This window comes from Zeugodacus cucurbitae, chromosome 6 (genome assembly GCF_028554725.1).
Source record: "Zeugodacus cucurbitae isolate PBARC_wt_2022May chromosome 6, idZeuCucr1.2, whole genome shotgun sequence".
Classification (NCBI taxonomy): Eukaryota; Metazoa; Arthropoda; class Insecta; order Diptera; family Tephritidae; genus Zeugodacus; species Zeugodacus cucurbitae.
Genome location: NC_071671.1, coordinates 57,513,307 through 57,533,509, shown reverse-complemented (window position 1 = coordinate 57,533,509; position 20,203 = coordinate 57,513,307). Strand labels below are relative to the sequence as shown.

At 31.0% G+C, this 20,203-nt stretch overlaps 1 protein-coding gene across 4 annotated transcripts in view; it reads left to right on the top strand.

Moving 5' to 3' along the window:
• Rem1_1 (uncharacterized) overlaps positions 1–20,203 on the top strand; it is a 161,663-nt gene that overhangs the window by 100,743 nt on the left and 40,717 nt on the right. For 3 of the 4 annotated variants that reach the window (XM_054234971.1, XM_054234970.1, XM_054234972.1), the window contains exons 5-6: positions 710–870; positions 2,181–3,953. In XM_054234971.1, the coding sequence (XP_054090946.1) occupies positions 710–870; positions 2,181–3,953 (1,934 nt within the window). Of the gene's footprint in view, positions 1–709; positions 871–2,180; positions 3,954–4,249; positions 4,758–20,203 lie in introns of those variants that run through there. The other variant, XM_011193497.3, reaches the window with a different exon arrangement.

Genomic DNA, 20,203 nt, shown 5'->3' with positions numbered 1-20,203 from the left:
TTATAGTCCGATTTCGACAATTTTTTCACAAGTGATGTCACAGAACATATGCAGTATTTGTGTAAAGTTTTATCCTTCTGCATTTTCTTCTGTAAAATTTGATGTTTCTGGCGTTTTTCGTTAGTGAGTGAACGCAATTTTAGTAATGTACAATGATTAGGTAGTTTTACCCATTTTCGAAAGCAACAAGGACATGTGTTCCAAATTTCATTAAGATATCTAAATTATTACTCAAGTTATCCGTTGCGTGGACGGACAGACGGACTATAATGCTCTCTAAGCAACTTTTGTTGCGCGAGTGTAAAAATATATTTACCCTACTGTGTATTCTCTTTCGTTCCGTTTGATTAATTGATTGATTGCTAAATCGACTGCAACGGTTACACGGCGCATAGGCAGCCGATGACTGCTTCGATTCATTAAAAAACTTAAAAAATAAATTAAAATAAACAAAAAAGTGAAAAGGTTACAAGCAACAAAAAAAAACAACCAAGTATCGGGTTCATTCAGCCATGCAAAGATTTATTTAACTTGCGTTTGACATTGACGACCTTTCTGCTCTTACCATGTACTGGTATACAAACATGTTTTCCATGCTGCTGCTTGCTATTTCCGTTGTTTTGCTTTGAATTTATATTAATTTCTAATAAAATATATAAACCTTCATGTATACATAGTTTATATAATATTCGATTTGCACACTTTGCAGGTGATAATTCGGGCCAAAGTGAACCGTTGTTCAGTTCACTGGAAGAACCACTGTTGACCGCCATACAAATAGACTCTGAACATGAAAATGGCACCGAACTGGAATTAACAAGTTGCAACATGTACAATCGACCGGATATGAATGTACAGGACAGCACTGAGGTGAGTTCACACTTTGTTGCAGTTAGTGAGAGGGTTAAGTTGCTATATTTAGTAAATTATTAGATTTGATGTGGCAGGAAGATTAAGGATAAAAAATTATTTAGAATTATTATTAAGCTATTGAAGATATGGTAAAAAGAGTGAGTAACAACATCGCTTGGGAACTGATATTAATCTCTTAGTTGCTTGTGATTTGACAGAGTTTAACTTTTCAATATTCAACTCGGTCACTTGCTAATATGTATCTCAGATTGATTTTGAGACCCCTTGATCTCATTCTATTAAAATACCGATTCCATCCTTAAATTGCCATTAATTTTGAAACCGATCTATGTGGTAGTAGATTCTACAGATGTATTTGGGGAACTAGCTTGCCGATCTGTTAATAACAGAACATTATTTCCATTTGTTCTTATTGCATTTTTCTTCACAGCCATTGACATCTTGTTTTCGTCAGAAGAACTAACGACTTACAAAATAAAACCGGTCTCCATTAGTATCGAAAAGCTCGTAGTTAGTCTTGAATACTATAGCATTTCTATAGCAATAATTTTTATCCACTCTAGAGATCACTTCTTTTTTCACCTAATTTTTTCGAAGCCTTAGAAATTTGCTTCCATCTCAACCCTGTCAGAAAAGGCATAAAAGTTTCTTACGAGTAAAGGTTGTTAGATTTCTGAGCTCTCTAAATAACCCACTGAAACGAAGTGGCGTTTCATCCTTTAAAGGAATATTACTTGGATTTACATAAACCCGGTATTATTGAATGCATCTTACTGATTTCTCAATGAAATATATTTTCAGAGTATGAAATTCGGCTTTTAAGATATTACCAATCAACAAGTATATTTAAAGTAGTTCTCAATCTTTCGTAAACAAATGTCAAAAGCTTCATCTGGGTTCTTAACCACCAAATGGAATGCCTACGAAGAATGAAATAAGGTTTCATCAAATATAAGATGCATTGACATCGAAATTCTAGTGAAATGCCTTTATCAAGGTTATTAAAACTCGCTGAGCTTACACTGAGTCTAGTGAATCTATATTTAGTTATCTCCTCCACAAAGGTAGCTAAATTAAAGTCAAGTGAAGGAACTTTTGTTTTGCTACAACAAAGGTCTGGTTTGTTCTTTTAGACCAGCTACTATATGAATAAATGTGGAATTCCGCAGACTTATTCTCACTTTCATACGTGCTTTGAATCAGTTTCTGTGTTTTTCAAATCACCTATGTACATGCAAAACCATTTATTACATTACTTGTAATGCTATAAATAATTCTCCAACTTCATGCCTTTTTTTCCACTACAGAGTCAAGAGTCTTCACTGTCCATTCTCACTATAGAGCCATCGTCTACCACACCGCTGCTTGCCTCGCATCGCCGGCAACAGAGCAACAAATGCGGCACGTCCGCACCACCCGCCTCCAAGCTAACAGCCACTACCGGCAGCAATGCGACCGCCAACAACGGTAAAGAGCGACTGCCGAATACTGCACCGGCGCCCAGTAGCGGCACTAAACACTTCACATTCGATCCACCAATATCGCCGAAATCGGCGCGCACAAGCGAAAAGTCACGCACACACTTCAGTTTCAAGGAACAGCACACACACCAGCCGATACAGCAGACACGTCGCGGCAGTAATTGGGAAGATCAACGTGTGCATACGACCAATTTTATGGAGGAACGCAGTCCAACAGGTGGACGACGCGATAATTCACCGAATCGCAGCAAATATCGGGCTTATGCGGCACAGCGGCATGCGGCTGCAGCTGCTGTAGCGCAAGCTTACTATGAGCAGCACCAATTGGCCGACGATGAGGAGTCCTTGGAGGGCACGCGTAGCAAGAAGTCACGTTCACGCGAAACGAGTGGCAGTACACGTCAGCGTTACGCGGCCGCTGGCGGTGGTTCGGCGACTAGTCCAAAACGCGAACCACGACGTTCACCCTCCAGTTCGGCACCGCCCACCATGAAAGAGGGGCATTTCTTTGCTAGTAGTGGCGGAAAGCCGAAACAATTATCGCCAGCGTCACAGCAGCGCAAGTACTCGTCCAGCTCCTCGTCGGGCGGCAGCGAGCGTGGACGTGAACGTATCAAGGATTCCACCATGTTTCCATTCGATCGTGAAGCTATAGACTATGAGCGCATACAGCGTGAATGCTTTGCAGTCGATGAAAATTCCAGTACGACAACTACGTCCAGCGACTCGGATGACGCAGAACCCTGTTCGGTGTATGAGCGCAAAATGTCAGCACATCATATATCACCAAGTAAAACGGGCGAGGCCTTCCAGCAATACAAGCTTTTGGCACAACAAGAACACCAACATGGCGGACCGCAGCCGGTGGAGGCACAGACCAACGGACCACCGTCGCGCAAGAATTCGAAACGTATCCGACCTAGTTCCGTAATACACGCGACGATCCGTGAAAGTCAACCATATGTGCCGCAGACGGATGCCTTCTATCCGCAGCAGAAGGTCAAACAACAATCGCCGAGTGAATATGCGACGATCGGTGGTGGCAGCGGTGTCGGCAGTAGACAGCATTCACCCAAATCTTTTGCTGAGCTAAATAAGTTCGAGGAGATTGCCTCGAAATTCGAGCAGATTCCACCGAAACAACAGCCGCATGCCAAGACGCTGGCGGGTGGTAGTCCATCCGGCAGCAATAACAATGCGTTGATTGGCAGCACACTGCAGGCGACAAATGGCAGTGCCAGCAACAATAATGCAGGCGGCAATATTGTCGCGGGTGCTGTGGCGCCGACGTCCAGCCCAACCGGGTCAATGCGCGGCACGATATCACCGCCGATGCCAAATTTACGTGTCGATTTCTTTGCCGAATCGCAAATGATGCATCCGCGGAAGCGTTCGTCGAAGAAGAAACAGTGCGCAGGAAAAACAGGCGCGCCAAATGCGGCGCACGACCATTTGGATGAGAGCCAACGGGGTGGCGGTGGCGGTATGCTGCTGACAGCTGGAGCGGTAGGCGTTGGCGCTGGGCCCATCAACGTCACCTCAAATCCAATGGATGTGGCGATGAATACACCGCCGCGTGCCACCATTGTCGTGCAACAAGTAAGTACAAAAGAAATCATTCACTAATACTATGAAATGGAAATTTATATATGAGAGTTTGAGCATATTTCCAAGATAATTTTTGTCTGTATCTGCAAGATAAATGAGTTGATAATTTTCGCGCAAAATTGCTCATTATTTTCCATTTTCTTTGAGCGTATTCTTTTGTGTCAGCATTTTCCTCAAAAACTTTCCTCTGTTCTCCCATGAGTTCCACTCATTTGCGCACTCAAAACAATGCTTTCCCACTCAATGCGCCTTGCGTCGTTTAGGCACATAAAAGAAGCGACCGTCGCGATCGGCACATTCAGTTACGTACGATCAACGCAACGGTATATTTGAATATTTTGCTGAAGTGAAAAATTCAGAGCGAAAATTTCTTGTTATAACAAGCATAAAGAATAAACACAGTGTTTTTTCCCGTTATACGTGTATACAGTGACATTTTTAATCAGCAACATTTGTGTTGACTTTTTGTGAAGTGTTTCAAAACTAAATCCAAACATTTATTTAACGGTTTTCTTTACTTTCGTGCTTCAGTAATTTTCGAAAATCAAACTGCAATGTAAACAGTCTGCGCCGAGAATTCTTAGTGCTTCAATTTAAAATTTCAAAAACATATTTGAAACGTCTTAAAATTTTATATACGAATTTTGTTGTGTGTAGTGCGTGTATTGAAATTTAAAACAAACACACATGGTTTACTATCAAAATATTGACACTGAACTTGTGCATTTTGACAAACCAAAAATGGCGCCCTTCTATAAGAAATTGTGCAGAAGTCTTTCGAAACGCTGCAAACAGGTAGGTGGTTTTTGGGTTGATTGAAAATTGGAATTGTGTGTAGAGCCAAATTTTGAAATATGTGAATATTTTTTTGAAAATTTATTTGGTGAATTTAGCTTCGGTTTCAACACCAATTGAATTTGGAAAACAGTTTAGTCCCATTTTTCATAATCACTTTTCACTTAATATTTTTTGAAAAACTGTTTAAATACAATAATTTTAAAATAATATCTTTAAAAATTAAAAATCGGTTTCAAAAATGTATTTGAACTCATCAAAAGCGATTTATTCAAAGACTCAGACGGTTTCTGATCTTGCGATTCAAATTCAATTATTCTTTAAATTTGGTTTTTATAATAATTTTAGTTATTCTTATCTTTCAAAAATTTTTACCATTCATAAAATTAAGATTTTGTAAATACTTTTCAGTATTGTAGCCTTGTTTGCGTATTATTTAGATATATTAAGCTCGGAGTTCCACTTTTAACGATTTTAGGTTAGAATAAAATTATATTAATATAGTTTTGGAAAAATTTCTGAATGAAAAATATATTAAACTAAGTTCTCTCAGAGTTGAAAAATATCTTGTTAACTAATTTGATTGATTTTTAACTTCGAAAATAAATTCTTTGGTAGTTGTTTTGATTTAAATATATCTTCGAAAATTATAACAACATAACTAAAGATTTTCGAAATATTTAAATAAATTCTCAATTGTTGCTAATAGTGTATAAATTGCCTCAACAAGAGGTAGAACTGTAAAAATATTGTTTCAAATGAAGGAATATAGCTCAATTGTTTTTATTACTATTTGATAGACTTGATATTGTATTTTCGAAGTTGAATTTTGGGAAAATAATTTTAAGAATCTAACTGCCTCAGACAACTATATCATCATAACTTAGTCAAGTGATCTAACGATATAGTCAATAGATAATAATACAGTAGTAATTTAAAAAATAAGAAGAAAGTGTTATAGAGTGTTATCAATAATTACATAGTGAAATCTCTATTCACTCACACTTCCACCAAGGAGATTCTTTTAAAATCATGATATGATGATTTTATGAGTATCGAGGTGTGTTCAAAAAATAACGGGAATTTTTGTTTTTTGAAAAAAAAAAATATTTGTCTACATTAATGTTATCGTCTTATGCGCTTCTTACAATCGTCGAAATACTTCTCAAACTTGATTTTAGGCATTGCCTTTAGCTGTTTTAGTAAATTCTCGTATGCTAGTAAAACGGCGGCCTTTAAGGCTCTCTTTATTTCACGTATTCATAAAGCCATTAAAAATATTAATTTCCATAAAATTTTCGAATTTTTTCTCCACTCAAAACTCTTGTAGTTAAAACCATTTATCATCGCTTACTTTTCACACTCTTCTTTCTAAAACTCTTTCAAGCTTTTAAACGTCCATCTACCCTTTACAAGACCATTTACTCTGTCTTTTATGCTAAATTATGCATTATCATTAATCTTTCATAACTTTTCTATTAGCAAATTGTAAAATGTAAAAGTGAAATAGAAACCATATATATTTCCTTCTATGATACTTAGTGAAATTCATTGTGCAACAACTGACACTTGCTTTTGTGTTGGCTATTATTTATATTTCCACGGAAATTCACAGCATCATACATTTTAATGCATCGATTTGAGGGCAGAAAAAAACTTGCTGAATGGACATTATGAAAGAACAGTGAAAGCACTGATTGGCAGCTGTCAAAATCTGTCAATTTGTTGAAAGAGAGTAATAGCAACAGATGTGAACAAAGCGCAAGTAACGGGTCATGCAGGTGGAACGGGACACATATGTACATTTATGATTTCTTTTTTTTTTGTAATTGGAGACAGTTACTTCCGCCTGTGATGAGTAGGCACCGCTTTTCATAAGTATTTTAACCCAGCACCCAGCTGTAGGAAGTGAATCTCAATTTTGGTGTGAAAATCACTTTATTTTATTTATATTTATTTATTTTTCTCGAGAGCTATGGATGATGGGTGATTGCTGTGGGTACTTGAGAGCATCAACTGATGTATAGTGATTTCAATATATTATATTACTATGACTTGAAGATTTTAATATTTTTAAAATTTTTTTTAATATTTCCTTCAATCTTCCTATTTCATCCATTAAGTCTGAATTCATTATTTCCATTGCTTGTGAAATACTGTTGACAATCGTTGACAAATATCATACATCACCTTTTATTTACACTTAATGCATTTCAAAATATTCACGTGTCTGTTCTCAGATGACTTGCTTAAACTCATATAATGCCTATGACTCATGTCATTACAAGAAAACTGACATATTTTGCATAAACTGCAGACATTCTCTGAGCATTAGCATGCAATTTATTTTGCACTTTGATGATGAAGGCTATGCGATTACATGCATACACACCGTTAGATTAATAAAAATCATTTTTGATTTCTATGAAACGCATTGACGTAACGCGACCGACAAGGTGACAAGACAGGAAAAGTGTTGTGGTCTTAGACAAAAACAAAAACAAAAACAAATGCGTTATTTATAAAGCAATTATATGAAAATGAAAACTAAACAAACAAAAACAACAACTAACTGTATGTGTATACATTTATATTAATTATAGTGTCATTAAAAGTATAATTTGTATATAGACGCCGCGTCAGCTGTCGCACATACATTGTCTAAGTTCTTGATTAAAACAATTCTTAATGGCGAGTGTCTTAGCAGGCGACATGCAAGCAAGTCACTAGAGATATATATTTATACATATATATATAAATATACAAACATATCTACATCGATATAATAAGTAATATGAATTTCTTTGTTCCCAATGTTCGCCGGCTGACAGCAACATTTATGCCTTGTGTGGGCTGCAGTCGCGCCGCCGAGTCTCGCAGCAGTGCCTCTTCAAAGCTTCAGCTTTTCCGCTAGACATATGTACTAAAGAGCTCGTAAAACGTTGCGTTTGCCTCTGTTTTTGTATATAATACATACACACATATGCATACAAGTGTCTGGCCTTTTTTCATTTGGCCATCTGTGGTCCCTTGAAATTTTCACACTTGGCCATTTGCGCGCCGCTAAATGACAGTGGAAATGTAATAAAAGCTGAAAAATGCTACAATGAAAGTGTATTAAAAATCACTTTGAAAACGTGATTTATTGTGAATGTTGATTACAGTGTAACTTAATGATTACATGCTGGGAACAGAAGTGATTACATGTGAGGTGATTATCTCACTTCGGAGCTTATTATTTGGTTACTATGAAGAGCCTTGAAGTGCTATTAGTGTAATCGGTGTGGTAAATGAAGTTGTAGATGGGGAAAAGAAGCCGCAATTGAATGAAAATTATTAAATTATTTTATGATATTCAACTAAATTTTGGACCGTAAAAGCGACAAGTTTTTTTCTATCATGATTACTATGAATTATTAATGAATTTCGAAGTAAATTAACTTAATCTTTCCCTTCGATTAAGTTAATGCCTGTTTCAAACTTCTGATAAATGCTTTCTATATTTGTTCTTCAAAATCAGTATTAAATATTCTTGGAATTTTATCGTTCTTTTTTTAGACTTATGACAGTTCGATATCTTCTCATAGGACTCAAATTTTATAATAAAAAAATAATCTCAAGAAGGCCAATATTTTGTAATTATATTAATTATAAGATGCTTTTTAAAAAAATCCATTAATTGACATGCAATTAGTGTTGAAGTAATAGCCTTTTCGCACAGCTGTTAATTGATATCAATTAAACTTCTTTTGCACAATTAAAGCGCTGATTGAGATCGATTTACCATACAAAGACAAATCTTATTTTACTACATTAATTTTTAATCAAACAAAGTTCGAGTTGGAACTGGAATTAATAATATAACCAAACAGCTGATGAAATTTACTAAGTTCTTATGAGCAGCAAAAACAAAAATTTATAACAGCTGATCGTTAATTGAGTAGGCGGCTGTGCGAAAGGCAAAAACTGGTTTATCAATTATAACCTTAATGTACTAAATTTATTTAGCTGTGCGAAAAGGCTATGAGATACTTAGTATGGGTAGGTGTCTTCGCTAATATAACCATTGGTGAAAAATATCAAACAATTTTCATACAAAATATATTCGAAATCACTTCATTCTAAATTTTACAGCCCAAAAATTATCAAATTTAATCTCATTACCATTTTAAGTAAATTTCTAAATTTAAATTTTTACTCAATTTTTAATTAAAACTCTTAGTAAATTTTTGGAATTCTTAGTAAATCTACAAGCAAATTGCCTGTTTACACAGTAGCTATTTCCTTCTTGAGCGATTTCCATGTAATCAAACCCAGTATTTACATAACGGAGCGCCATTCCAAAAAATATGCAACAGACAAAAATCAAATTAGCATTCTGCAATGCATGCATTCACCAAATGTTTATTGCTACGGACAACAACCTTCGGAATTATTGTAAACAAATTAAAATCGCTGCTGCATTTGAAAAGTTTACAAGGCTGCTGTTGTTAGTACTTGTACCATAGACATAAATCCATTTCATAACGCATGTAATTGTTAAATGCCTTACATGTGAGTGCGAACTGATGGTTTGCATTTTATTTCATGGCTGTGCAAAAATTTTGCGAATACATATTTCGATTTGAGTGAAATAAGGAAATAAATTAGAGAATAATTATGGTAATATATCAAGTTGTTTGAGGAGATCTATAACTTTTAGTTTACAAGTGCTGGCATGTGTAAAGATTATTTGAATTTTATTAGGGGAGATTCAATAATTTATTGCCAATTTACATTTAAAGAATTTAATAGTATTTTTCAATACTGTAATTTTTCATTTATAAGCTCTTTACATATCGAAAATACAGTGGGACTTCCATAACTCGAACTTCTATAACTTGAAGATCTCTATAACTCAAACACTTGAATTGGCAAAAGCGTTTAGAAGCCAAATATCATACAAATTTCTTTCCCTAACTCGAATTTATATAACTAGAAGTACTCCATAACTCGAACTCTTGAAGAGGCAATAGAGTGCAACTTTCATACAATATTCATTCCGTAAATCGAACTTTTCGACTAGGGGCTAATACAAAATTTAATATTTTACTATCGGGGCAGAATTTTAAAAGAGTCTCTCTATAATGTCTCGAAGTTTTTTTGTGAATTATGGTGATTCGTGTTAGAGAAGTTCCACTGTATATCCTTTAGATTTGCTACACTGCCTAACTACCTCTTAGCTAAGACTACTGCTTCCACATAGCTTTATTAAACTCACATAAAGCAGTTATACCACCACTGCAGCAAAAAACCAAACCAAACCAAACCAAATTAAATAACCATAAGCTGACCTGAAACAAAAAGTTAGCTATAAGCAAAATTTTAATAAAGCACCACCCACAGGTGCACAATCACTTTGCGGCCAACCGCGCCAATCAACACCAAACTTACCAGCATTTCACCCACAAACACACACACACTGAGACATGAGAAAAAAAGTTAAAAAAACAGAGCAATTTCATGCAGTAGAGTGGCCACCGTTGAGTGTCCTTTGTGTGAACAACCGACGTTTCGCAGAAAAAAAATAATGACTTCCGCACAAACACTTGTACAAGCCAAGCCCCACCTCCTTGTATCCTTTGTGTATGGTTATGCACTCTCAGCTTGCTCACTTTTGTTAACGGGAATTGTAATTTCCCAGTGTTACTTACTATGCAAAAGGCAGCGACGCTGCTCCACACTGTTTGCTTACGTTGTGTGCACTTAGTCGGAATTTTTTTTTTTTGTGCTGTGCTGGACACTGTTGTAGTAATTGTATTAAGCGAGAAAATTGTTTTTATCCTCAATGCGTGGTGGGTTGAAAGTTACTTTGCTGTAGTGAAATGAAGTAGTTGGGGACTAGCTTGCAATTAGTTCGAGATCTCGAGTCTAACTAGTTAAGTTTTTTGTTACAAAAATGATTATAAATTTTTTTGATTTTCTAAATAAACTTTTTTTAATATGTTGAGTCTAATTTTATGATTTTCAAAAGCAAAATTCTTTAGTTTAGATTAACACATAATATTTTAAAGTTTTTAAATATTATGACAAAAAATTAAAATTTTTAGTGTTTCCAATTTTTTGCTAATATACTGTAGAGTAAAAAAAATATTCTTCAATTTATATGTATTCATAATAATTTGGAGTGTTTAATTACTATAAAAGATTTTTAAATTTTTAGTGTTCCTAAAATTTTTGTCAACATACTGTATATCAATTTTTGTTGTTTTTTTTCAATTCAGTTTGATTACTACTATTTTAAAATTGTTAAATATTAAAAAAATTAGAAATTTCCAAATTTAATGCTTCTAATATTTTGTCCATATACTGTAGCTTAACTTATATGCCTACAAGGCCTGTGTCTTTTGCTTTATGGTCAGCTACTTCAAATTATCTAGTGACAAAATACGATGTGTAAACATTTTAGAAACAAGGACACAACAAGCACTCGCACAAAGCATTTGTTTATGTGTGTATATCTGTACACGGGCACATACAGTAAGCGCGTATTAATTTGATTTTTAATGCGAAAATTATTTAAATTACAACATTTTTCGGTGCTAATATTGGTGTCAGAATGGCATAGCAAGGCTACTGTTGAGGTAGGACAGCATAAATTGACAACAAAAATACACACAGACACTATAAACGAAAACAACAACAATATGAAAACGTCGTACAACAACAATATTTTTAACCATATTTAGCTTGCCGCCGTATGTAGCTGTCATGCGAAATTTGGCGTCTTATTTGCTGGCCTTCAGCCAACCACAAGCCACAACAACAAGCAGTAAATAATGAAATGCCGAAAATGAAAATGAAAATTGAGTAACATGAAGTTTTTGGAGTGTAGGAACGCCGAAATTATGGACGTAGTGTCTTGTGTTGGCCACTTTCAGTTTGTTGTTGTTATTTCTTATTTATTTTTTTTTAAATTTTTTTTGTCGAATTTTTCGCTGTTTTCCACTTGCTGCTCTTGCCGTTTTCTCTTTTCCGTGTACACGTGGGTAGTGTATGCACGTCACTTGGCCTGAATACTAAATAGCCAATTTAAATGTAAATAAATAATTTATTTGTAATGGCATTACTTATGCAGCAGCAAATTTATTATTAACGAGAGTGACACAGATATTGCGATTTTTATGAAATTTTTTTGAAATTTATTATTTTTTTTGCTTTTATATATGTAATAGTTTATTTTCTGTTTTTAAATTATTTGTTATTGATTTAATATTTTTATTTTTTTTTCCTTTATTATTTTTTATTTTGTTTTTGATTTATTATATTTTTAATTTTTTTTACATATTTTAATTTAATTATTATTTTAATTTTTAATTTATTATTTTTTATTTTGTTTTTAACTTATTATATTTTTAATTTTTAATTTATTATTTTTTTTTTAATTTATTTTTTTATTATTTTGTTTTTAATGTATAATATTTTTAATTTTTTTTTACACATTTTAATTTTTAAATTATTATTTTTTAATTTTATTTTTATATTGATTTTTTTTATTTTTAATTTATTAATTATTTTAATTTTTTATTTTGTTTTTTATTTATTATATTTTATTTATTTATAATATGTAAATTTTTATGTTTATTATTTTTTAATTTATTTTTTGTTTTTAACTTAATTGTTTTTTTATTTAATATTTTTTAATTTTTTTAATTTATTATTTTTTATTTTGTTTTTTATTTGTTATATTTTTAATTTTTTTTACATATTTTAATTTAATTATTATTTTAATTTTTAATTTATTTTTTATTATTTTTTATTTTGTTTTTAATTTATTATATTTTTAATTTTTAATTTTTTATTTTTTTTTTAATTTATTTTTTTATTATTTTGTTTTTAATGTATAATATTTTTAATTTTTTTTTACACATTTTAATTTTTAAATTATTATTTTTTAATTTTATTTTTATATTGATTTTTTTTATTTTTAATTTATTAATTATTTTAATTTTTTATTTTGTTTTTTATTTATTATATTTTATTTATTTATAATACGTAAATTTTTATGTTTATTATTTTTTAATTTATTTTTTGTTTTTAAATAATTTGTTATTGATTTAATATTATTATATTTTTATATTTTTTTACTTTATTATTTTGTTTTTAATGTATAATATTTTTAATTTTTTTACACATTTTAATCTTTATTATTTTTTTAATTTTTAAAATATTTTTTTATTGATTTATTTTTAATTTTTTAATTATTTAATTTTTTTTCTACACTTTTTCTTTTCTGGAAAACCATTTAATTGCTTTACTGCTCTCATTTTAAAATCTCATCATTTTTAAATCGAAATAAAAAGTGCTTATTATCAGCGCGTCCTTAAAATTGAACTTCAAATTTATTGCATTGCCCCACTTCTATTCGCTGCTTACGTGCATGCTGCTCCATATAAGAACACATAAAATTGTCTGACAATATTTATTATGAGTTGTATGAAAACATGAAGTCGAACGTGTTTAATCGCCGAAATATTCGCAAAATAATCGCGAAAACTCACAAGGCAGCAAGGCATCCAAGGCGAAATGGGTGAAATGGGTTGGTGTTGAGTGAAGGTCGTTTGATTTTAATGCTGGCAGGTGCTTACCCACATACAATTCAATAAATATTATACATATGTACATACTATACAAACAATATATTTAAATACTATCATATATCACCACCATAATCGAAAAGTACAAAGGCATTTGCGCCGCCACCACTTGTTGAAATGCTCACAATGAGGTGGCAATAATTACAATTGCTTTAAAATATTCGTACATATGCGAATTTATACAAATGGCAACCTTGATTTCTGCAAATAGTGCGAATTTGGGTTAGTCGGCTACTTCAGAGTAGTTTGACCTCAAACAGCTAGTAAGTGGATAGCCACTTAATTAAAGTAACAATGAACCCGAAAATCACATAATCGACGCAATTAAATGTAAACATTTAGTTTTAGAAATAAATGTAAATTGCAAAAAATTGTAGAAACTGCCTCGAACTACTCGAGTTTATTGACCACAAACAAACTGCGGGACCCAAAACCACAAGCGTTCGCTTAGTCACCGGGAGCGCGCCAAAAGAAATGTGCGCAAAGTACTCACTGACTTAGAAAGGCGCAAATGAAAGTGAAAGTATTTAGTGAATTTCGTAAATGCGCGCCAAGTGTGTGCAAAAAAAAGCAATAACAACAACTACAGCAAGAAACACCCGCAACGCGCCATGTGTGTAGTACAACAAATGACCAAAAAAGCAAAAAAAAATACCAAAAAAAAAGTGTGCTGAAACCATGAAATTCTAACAGCCTGCTGTGCTATTTGTTTGATTTTTCATTTTGTTTTTGTTGTTATTGTTGTTTTTGCTGTCAAGCACCAAAACATTACTACATGCAACTCGCATTATTGGTCAAGGTCGTTAGCGTACATTGCTCGCTGGCGCTGTTGATTGCTTTTGGTACTTTTTTGTACTTTTCTAGTTGCTTAAGTTTTTCGTAAATATATAGTGCTTGCGGCAGACGCCTGCACGAGCTGTCGCCATGTCGTTTACTCATAGACATACATATATGTACTAATCTATACATATTTAACTATTGTTGTGGTGACACTTTCACTTTGCCTGCAATTATGCGCGTTCAGATTTTGTATTTGCCACAGTCAAGTGGCTTGCTCAATCTTCAAACTTTCACGCTATTTACTTCATTTTTTCATTAAGTTCAGAAGATTTTTTTGGTTGATTTTTTATCATTTTCTTTTTTTTTTTTTGCTAGCAAGCCATTTAAGTTTATTGCTTCTCATTTTACACACTTAATGTTGTCCAAAATTGGCGCTGATGGAATACCGACACTTGCCCAGACAGCGTGAGGTCAGCGTGCCCTGGCGTGTAGAATATTATTATAGTTGGCGGCATGTCGTCGTAATGTCTAATATGTATTAAATAAGTGACGTTATTGGTTTTATGGCATTAATAACATTTTAATTGGTTTGAGCCATCACTTAGCTAGTATTATTACTTTTTTTCAGTATTTTTATTTGAAAAAAAAAGTTATTGCAATATTACTTAAAAAGTTACATTTTCTAAAAAAATATATTTTTTAAACATATTAAAAATATTTGAAAATGCATATCGTGAAATTTTAGCTTAATTTTAACATATGTTTCTTAATATTTTATATACATAGCTTTGAAGCACATTGAGTTATAACTCTTAATACATAAATATTTACAAAGCAAAAAAATATTTAAAAATATATATAATATTTATCTGGAAACGAGACGGATGTGGACGATATTGCCAAACGAGACGTAAGACAGTCATCCGAAAACATGATAAACGTAGATAAACCCATACACTATCTATATGATGATCTAGACAGAAGCTTGGTAAAAAAGCCACAAAGCCTTTTGAAATTCGCAACAAGCGCAGGCATCCTAAAGGATGATTACTTCTCATTAACTAAGTGACGGCACTCCATCGGGTATCGCAAAAGACCAAAAATGGTCTATGTGTGGCTTTTTAGCCTACCAGAATAACCTAACCTAACCTAACCTATCCGGAAATCTTGAACGATTTTATCTCATTATTTTGTTAATAACAATTAAATATCTACATCTGACAATTTATTTCTGTCAGGAAATTCCATCTCCAATTTTTTATACACAAATTTAGATTTCTAAATTTCATATATATTTCAATAATAATTCTATATTTTTGGCATTCATAGAATTTTTACTAGCTCTAAAAGCTTCTGGACTTCACAATAATAAAAAAAGATCTGGATACTTTATACTATATCCATTGATTGTGTTACTCCATGTCGTATGAGCAACATTTTTACTTCGACTTTGCAGTCTTTCGCGATTGCTCAAAGTACTTTTTATTTAATTTTAAATGGTGTAATATGCAATATAAAGCACTTATTTTTAGTTATATATATTTTTCATACACATATATTTGCTGATTACTGCTGTTGTTGACAGTTGGAACCTTTATTAAGCAGATTATAGCTGATGGCCAAAAACCACTTCGATAGGAAAAAATAATTACAAAAAAAATTATAATGTTTTTAAGATTTTTTCTTTTATACCTAATTAAGTCTAAAATTAAAATGTTATATTAAAATCCACTTAACATTGTAAGTAGGGCGATTTCTCATATACAGTTTCAAGTAATCTCCTGGCCTCTGATATTAAAAAAGATTGTCTGTGAATTATATACGTACAAGTATTTCCGGTAAATATTGTCATTACACTACTTTTTTTTATTTACCCACACTTCCAACATTTTTATTTTACGCACTCATGTGTACTTATCTATATTTACACGGATGTACGTACGTCACGCAGCGCAGTTAGTATAGCACCACGGGGACATTCGGAAATTTATAGTCTGTTGTGGCCATAATCATTTCTTGTATTAACTATTTATAGCGTGATAGAATGAAGTGGTATCAAAACGAAAAAAAAACCTGAATACTGGGTGCTGCTTTAATACTTATGAGCTACAAATATATAAAAAAAATTAAATATTTTTTGAAAGTCATAACTAAATTAAATTTTACAAATCCTAACAACATATATTTATTTCAAAGTAATAAAAAAAATGAGCTGTTCCTTGCCGGCATATTAAAAGACAATATTTCTTTCATTTTGCCAACAACTTCCAATTGTAAATTATTAATATGAACAATTACTTATTGCCAACTTTGGTCAAAGCATTGTGACGGCGTGGGTATTAGTTGGCAGCTTATATTTATATAGCAAAAACAAAAAAACAACAAAAATATTTAATACCATCTGCAATCTAACAGCATTGACCTCAATGTCTGACAACACAAAATGCCCACCAATTAAAGCGAAATGGCGCCCATCCACCCACTCAAATTAAGCGAAAACTAGTTTAACAATAGAAATCTATAATTCTTAAGATAGCAGCAAGTAATTGTGGGCGTGTTGGGGGCGTTGCACTAAGCAATACATCAAGTGCATATTTTTAAACAAATTTCTTGTTTATAAATATATTTTGACACTGCTGATGCAATAACATGGTGAAGCCTTGAAGCATGCATACGTGCTTTTCTTACTGTTTCTAATTTGTGCACCAAAATACATTTTGCATGCACATTTTATTAAAATCCACGCTATAAATAGTTTGTGCGTGTAAATATTTATATTTTTAATATTTTTAGTTTCTTTAGCGTTCTAAATTTATAAGTTGCGTGCATTCATTTTGCATTTTCACGTTGAAATTAATTAGACGTTTTGCAGTGAGTGCATTGTTTTGCTTTTTATGACTAAAAGAAAACATTTCTGATTAATTTATGAGGCAGCTAAGTGAGTGTTTAGTAGTTTTTGATGTCTTAGTTATTTCGGAATTAATTATAAAATTGCCATAAAATTTTTATTTTTATTTTTAGGCATACTGATATGTACATATATCTTTTTATTTTTATAAATTTGGATCCAGTAAATTGCCTACAATTTATCTATAGAAAAATATTTATTATTTGTATTGTAGTAGTACTATTTAGTAGCATGCGATATTATAAAAATATCATGCGACTTTTAAATAAAATTGCAATTTATTTAGTATATCTAATATTCTTCTATTTCTATTTTTGTTATATTTTACATTGTTTTCATCATATGATGTCATAATGAACCAAAAAATATCATGCGATAATTTTAAAAATTAAAATTGCATGAATATTCTAAATGATGCAAGAATTTTTACTAACACTTCCAATTTTCTTAATAATCGTATTATACTAAATACATCACATGATGTGACATCATCATCACAGAATATTACTAAATAGCCTCATTGGCTAGCAAACAGCTGTTCTTCATATAGCTATAAAATAAGGAAAAATTGTCTTAAAATAAATTTAAATGACTTTTATATTGCAAAGAAATTACTTAAGTAAGACATCTATCGTGTGATATCAGAGCATATGAATTTCAAATACGAAAATATGAGAAAATAAAAAATTGAATTCAATTTTATGACTTTTTAGATCATATGATACTACAATTCAAAAATATTGAAGCAAAGTATACAATATGATACAAAACGTGAATTCGTGATATCACATCAATTCATAAATATCACTACATAGGAATTACTTCTAATAACATTATTTAAAAACATGCATATGATGAAGAAGTGCAGGTGGAAATATTAGTTCTTAAAGAGTACCCAGCCTGCATCACTTTATTGCGGGACAATTGATATTTTTTCTTGCGATATTTTATCATGTGATCATCATATCATATCATGTTACATATATCTTAAATGACAATAAACAGCTTTTAATGGATTTTCTCCATTTTTTTTATTATAAACAACTATTTTACATCGCATTATATCACATAATTGAATTTCTTTCACTCAATCAAATAATATCACGTGATATTTCAATATCATTATTAAAAATTGGAAAGAAAATCCTTCTACTAAGTAATTGCTATAATTGCAACTTCTATTCATTCATTCATTCTTTTACTGCAAATTAATTACGTAAGCGTGTATAAAATTACGTTTACGTGTATGTGATTTCTTCGTAAACTGCTTGTACGTGACATAAGCTCAATTAAAGGATAAAACAATTAAAAATTAAAAGGAAGGAACAGTTGAAGTAACTACGTGCACATATTAGAGATTACTAAGTACATACCAACAGTTTAGTGAGATGATCTTTGTACTATATATCTGTACATACGTACTATATTGTATAATGTGTGTGTCAGCTTGCAATTAAAAATTGTCATTTGTTACTCATCAAATGGTTGGAAAAACGTAATGTCTTGTACGACGATTAATTAATTGATTGACATTTAAAGATTGATAGTTGCTGGAAAGCGGATTAGAAGCATCATTAAAGGTATAAGAAAATATTTTTCTGTTGTATAAGACACTTGCTACATAATAAATCGATGGTTCGGTTATTGTTGTAGTGAAGAGCGAGTAGGCGAGTGTACAGTTACAAACACAATTAATTAAAAAACATATTTAATTAAAAATCCTAAATTTTTTTATATATTACTTTATTAGCATTTAATATTGTTAAAATTTCTTCGCAATAAAATATTTTTAAAAAATTCAGTTAGTCGCAATATGACAGAAAACAGCAAGCTTGTGTAAGCATATTTCAAAAAACACATATTTTAATGATGATTTTCATATGCTAATAAAATTATACACACACGCTTATATACTAGGGTGAGTGTTTTTAATTATAATAAAAGTATAGGCAATGAAAATTTAATAATTTTTCAAAAAAAAACATCAAATTTAAAATAACAAGGCAAGATTACGACACTATTCACACCACTCAACCTTATTTTAAAGTTTCATAAATTTTTGTCCCCACCCTAATAACAATTTTTAAATATTTAACAAAATTAAGTGTAAGCGCTTTGTTGTTTTGATCAATTTAATGAATTGGTTTTTTTTTTTTTCATTTTTAATTTTGCAAAAAAACGCCAATTTTCGACCCTGATTATTTTTATAGCAAAACATTTTTTATTAGCTCATAAATGTTTTGTCTATATTTAACAAATTCTTTGTGAGTAAAAAATAGCAAAAACAAAAAATATAACTTGTTAGCGTTTTCATATTTATTATTTATATATTTTTCATATTTTCTAAGTATTCCATATGGCAATTTATTTATATTTTTCGCCTTTCAAGTGGCTGTCAATCATATGCTGTTGCAAACAGAAGCATGCACGCACTATTACACATGCAAGTTATGCTCATTTAAGTGCCACTTAGCGCGCAATTATGCATTAATATGTAAATAATTTGAATTAGATTACGCTCATCAGCGAACCAATCGGGTATAAGTGCTCATAAGATGAAAAGTATGGATATCAAAATATGTTGAAGAGCGTAGTTTTGTGAACATATAGAAATAGCATAGAAAGGGAAGGAATTTTTAATTTTTTTATTTATGTTACGCTATTTTATTTTATTTTATTTCATTTCATTTATTGTATTATATTTTATTTTATTTCATTTCATTTCATTTTATTTTATTTTATTTTATTTTATTTTATTTTATTTTATTTTATTTTATTTTATTTTATTTTATTTTATTTTATTTTATTTTATTTATTTTATTTTATTTCATTTTATTTTCTTTATTTTATTTTATTTCATTTTCTTTATTTTATTTTATTTTATTTCATTTTATTTTATTATTATTTTATTTTATTTTATTTTATTTTATTTATTTTATTTTATTTTATTTTATTTTATTTTATTTTATTTTATTTTTATTTTATTTTATTTTATTTCATTTTATTTTCTTTATTTTATTTTATTTCATTTTCTTTATTTTATTTTATTTTATTTTATTTCATTTTATTTTCTTTATTTTATTTTATTTATTTTATATCATTTTATTTTATTTTTATTTTTT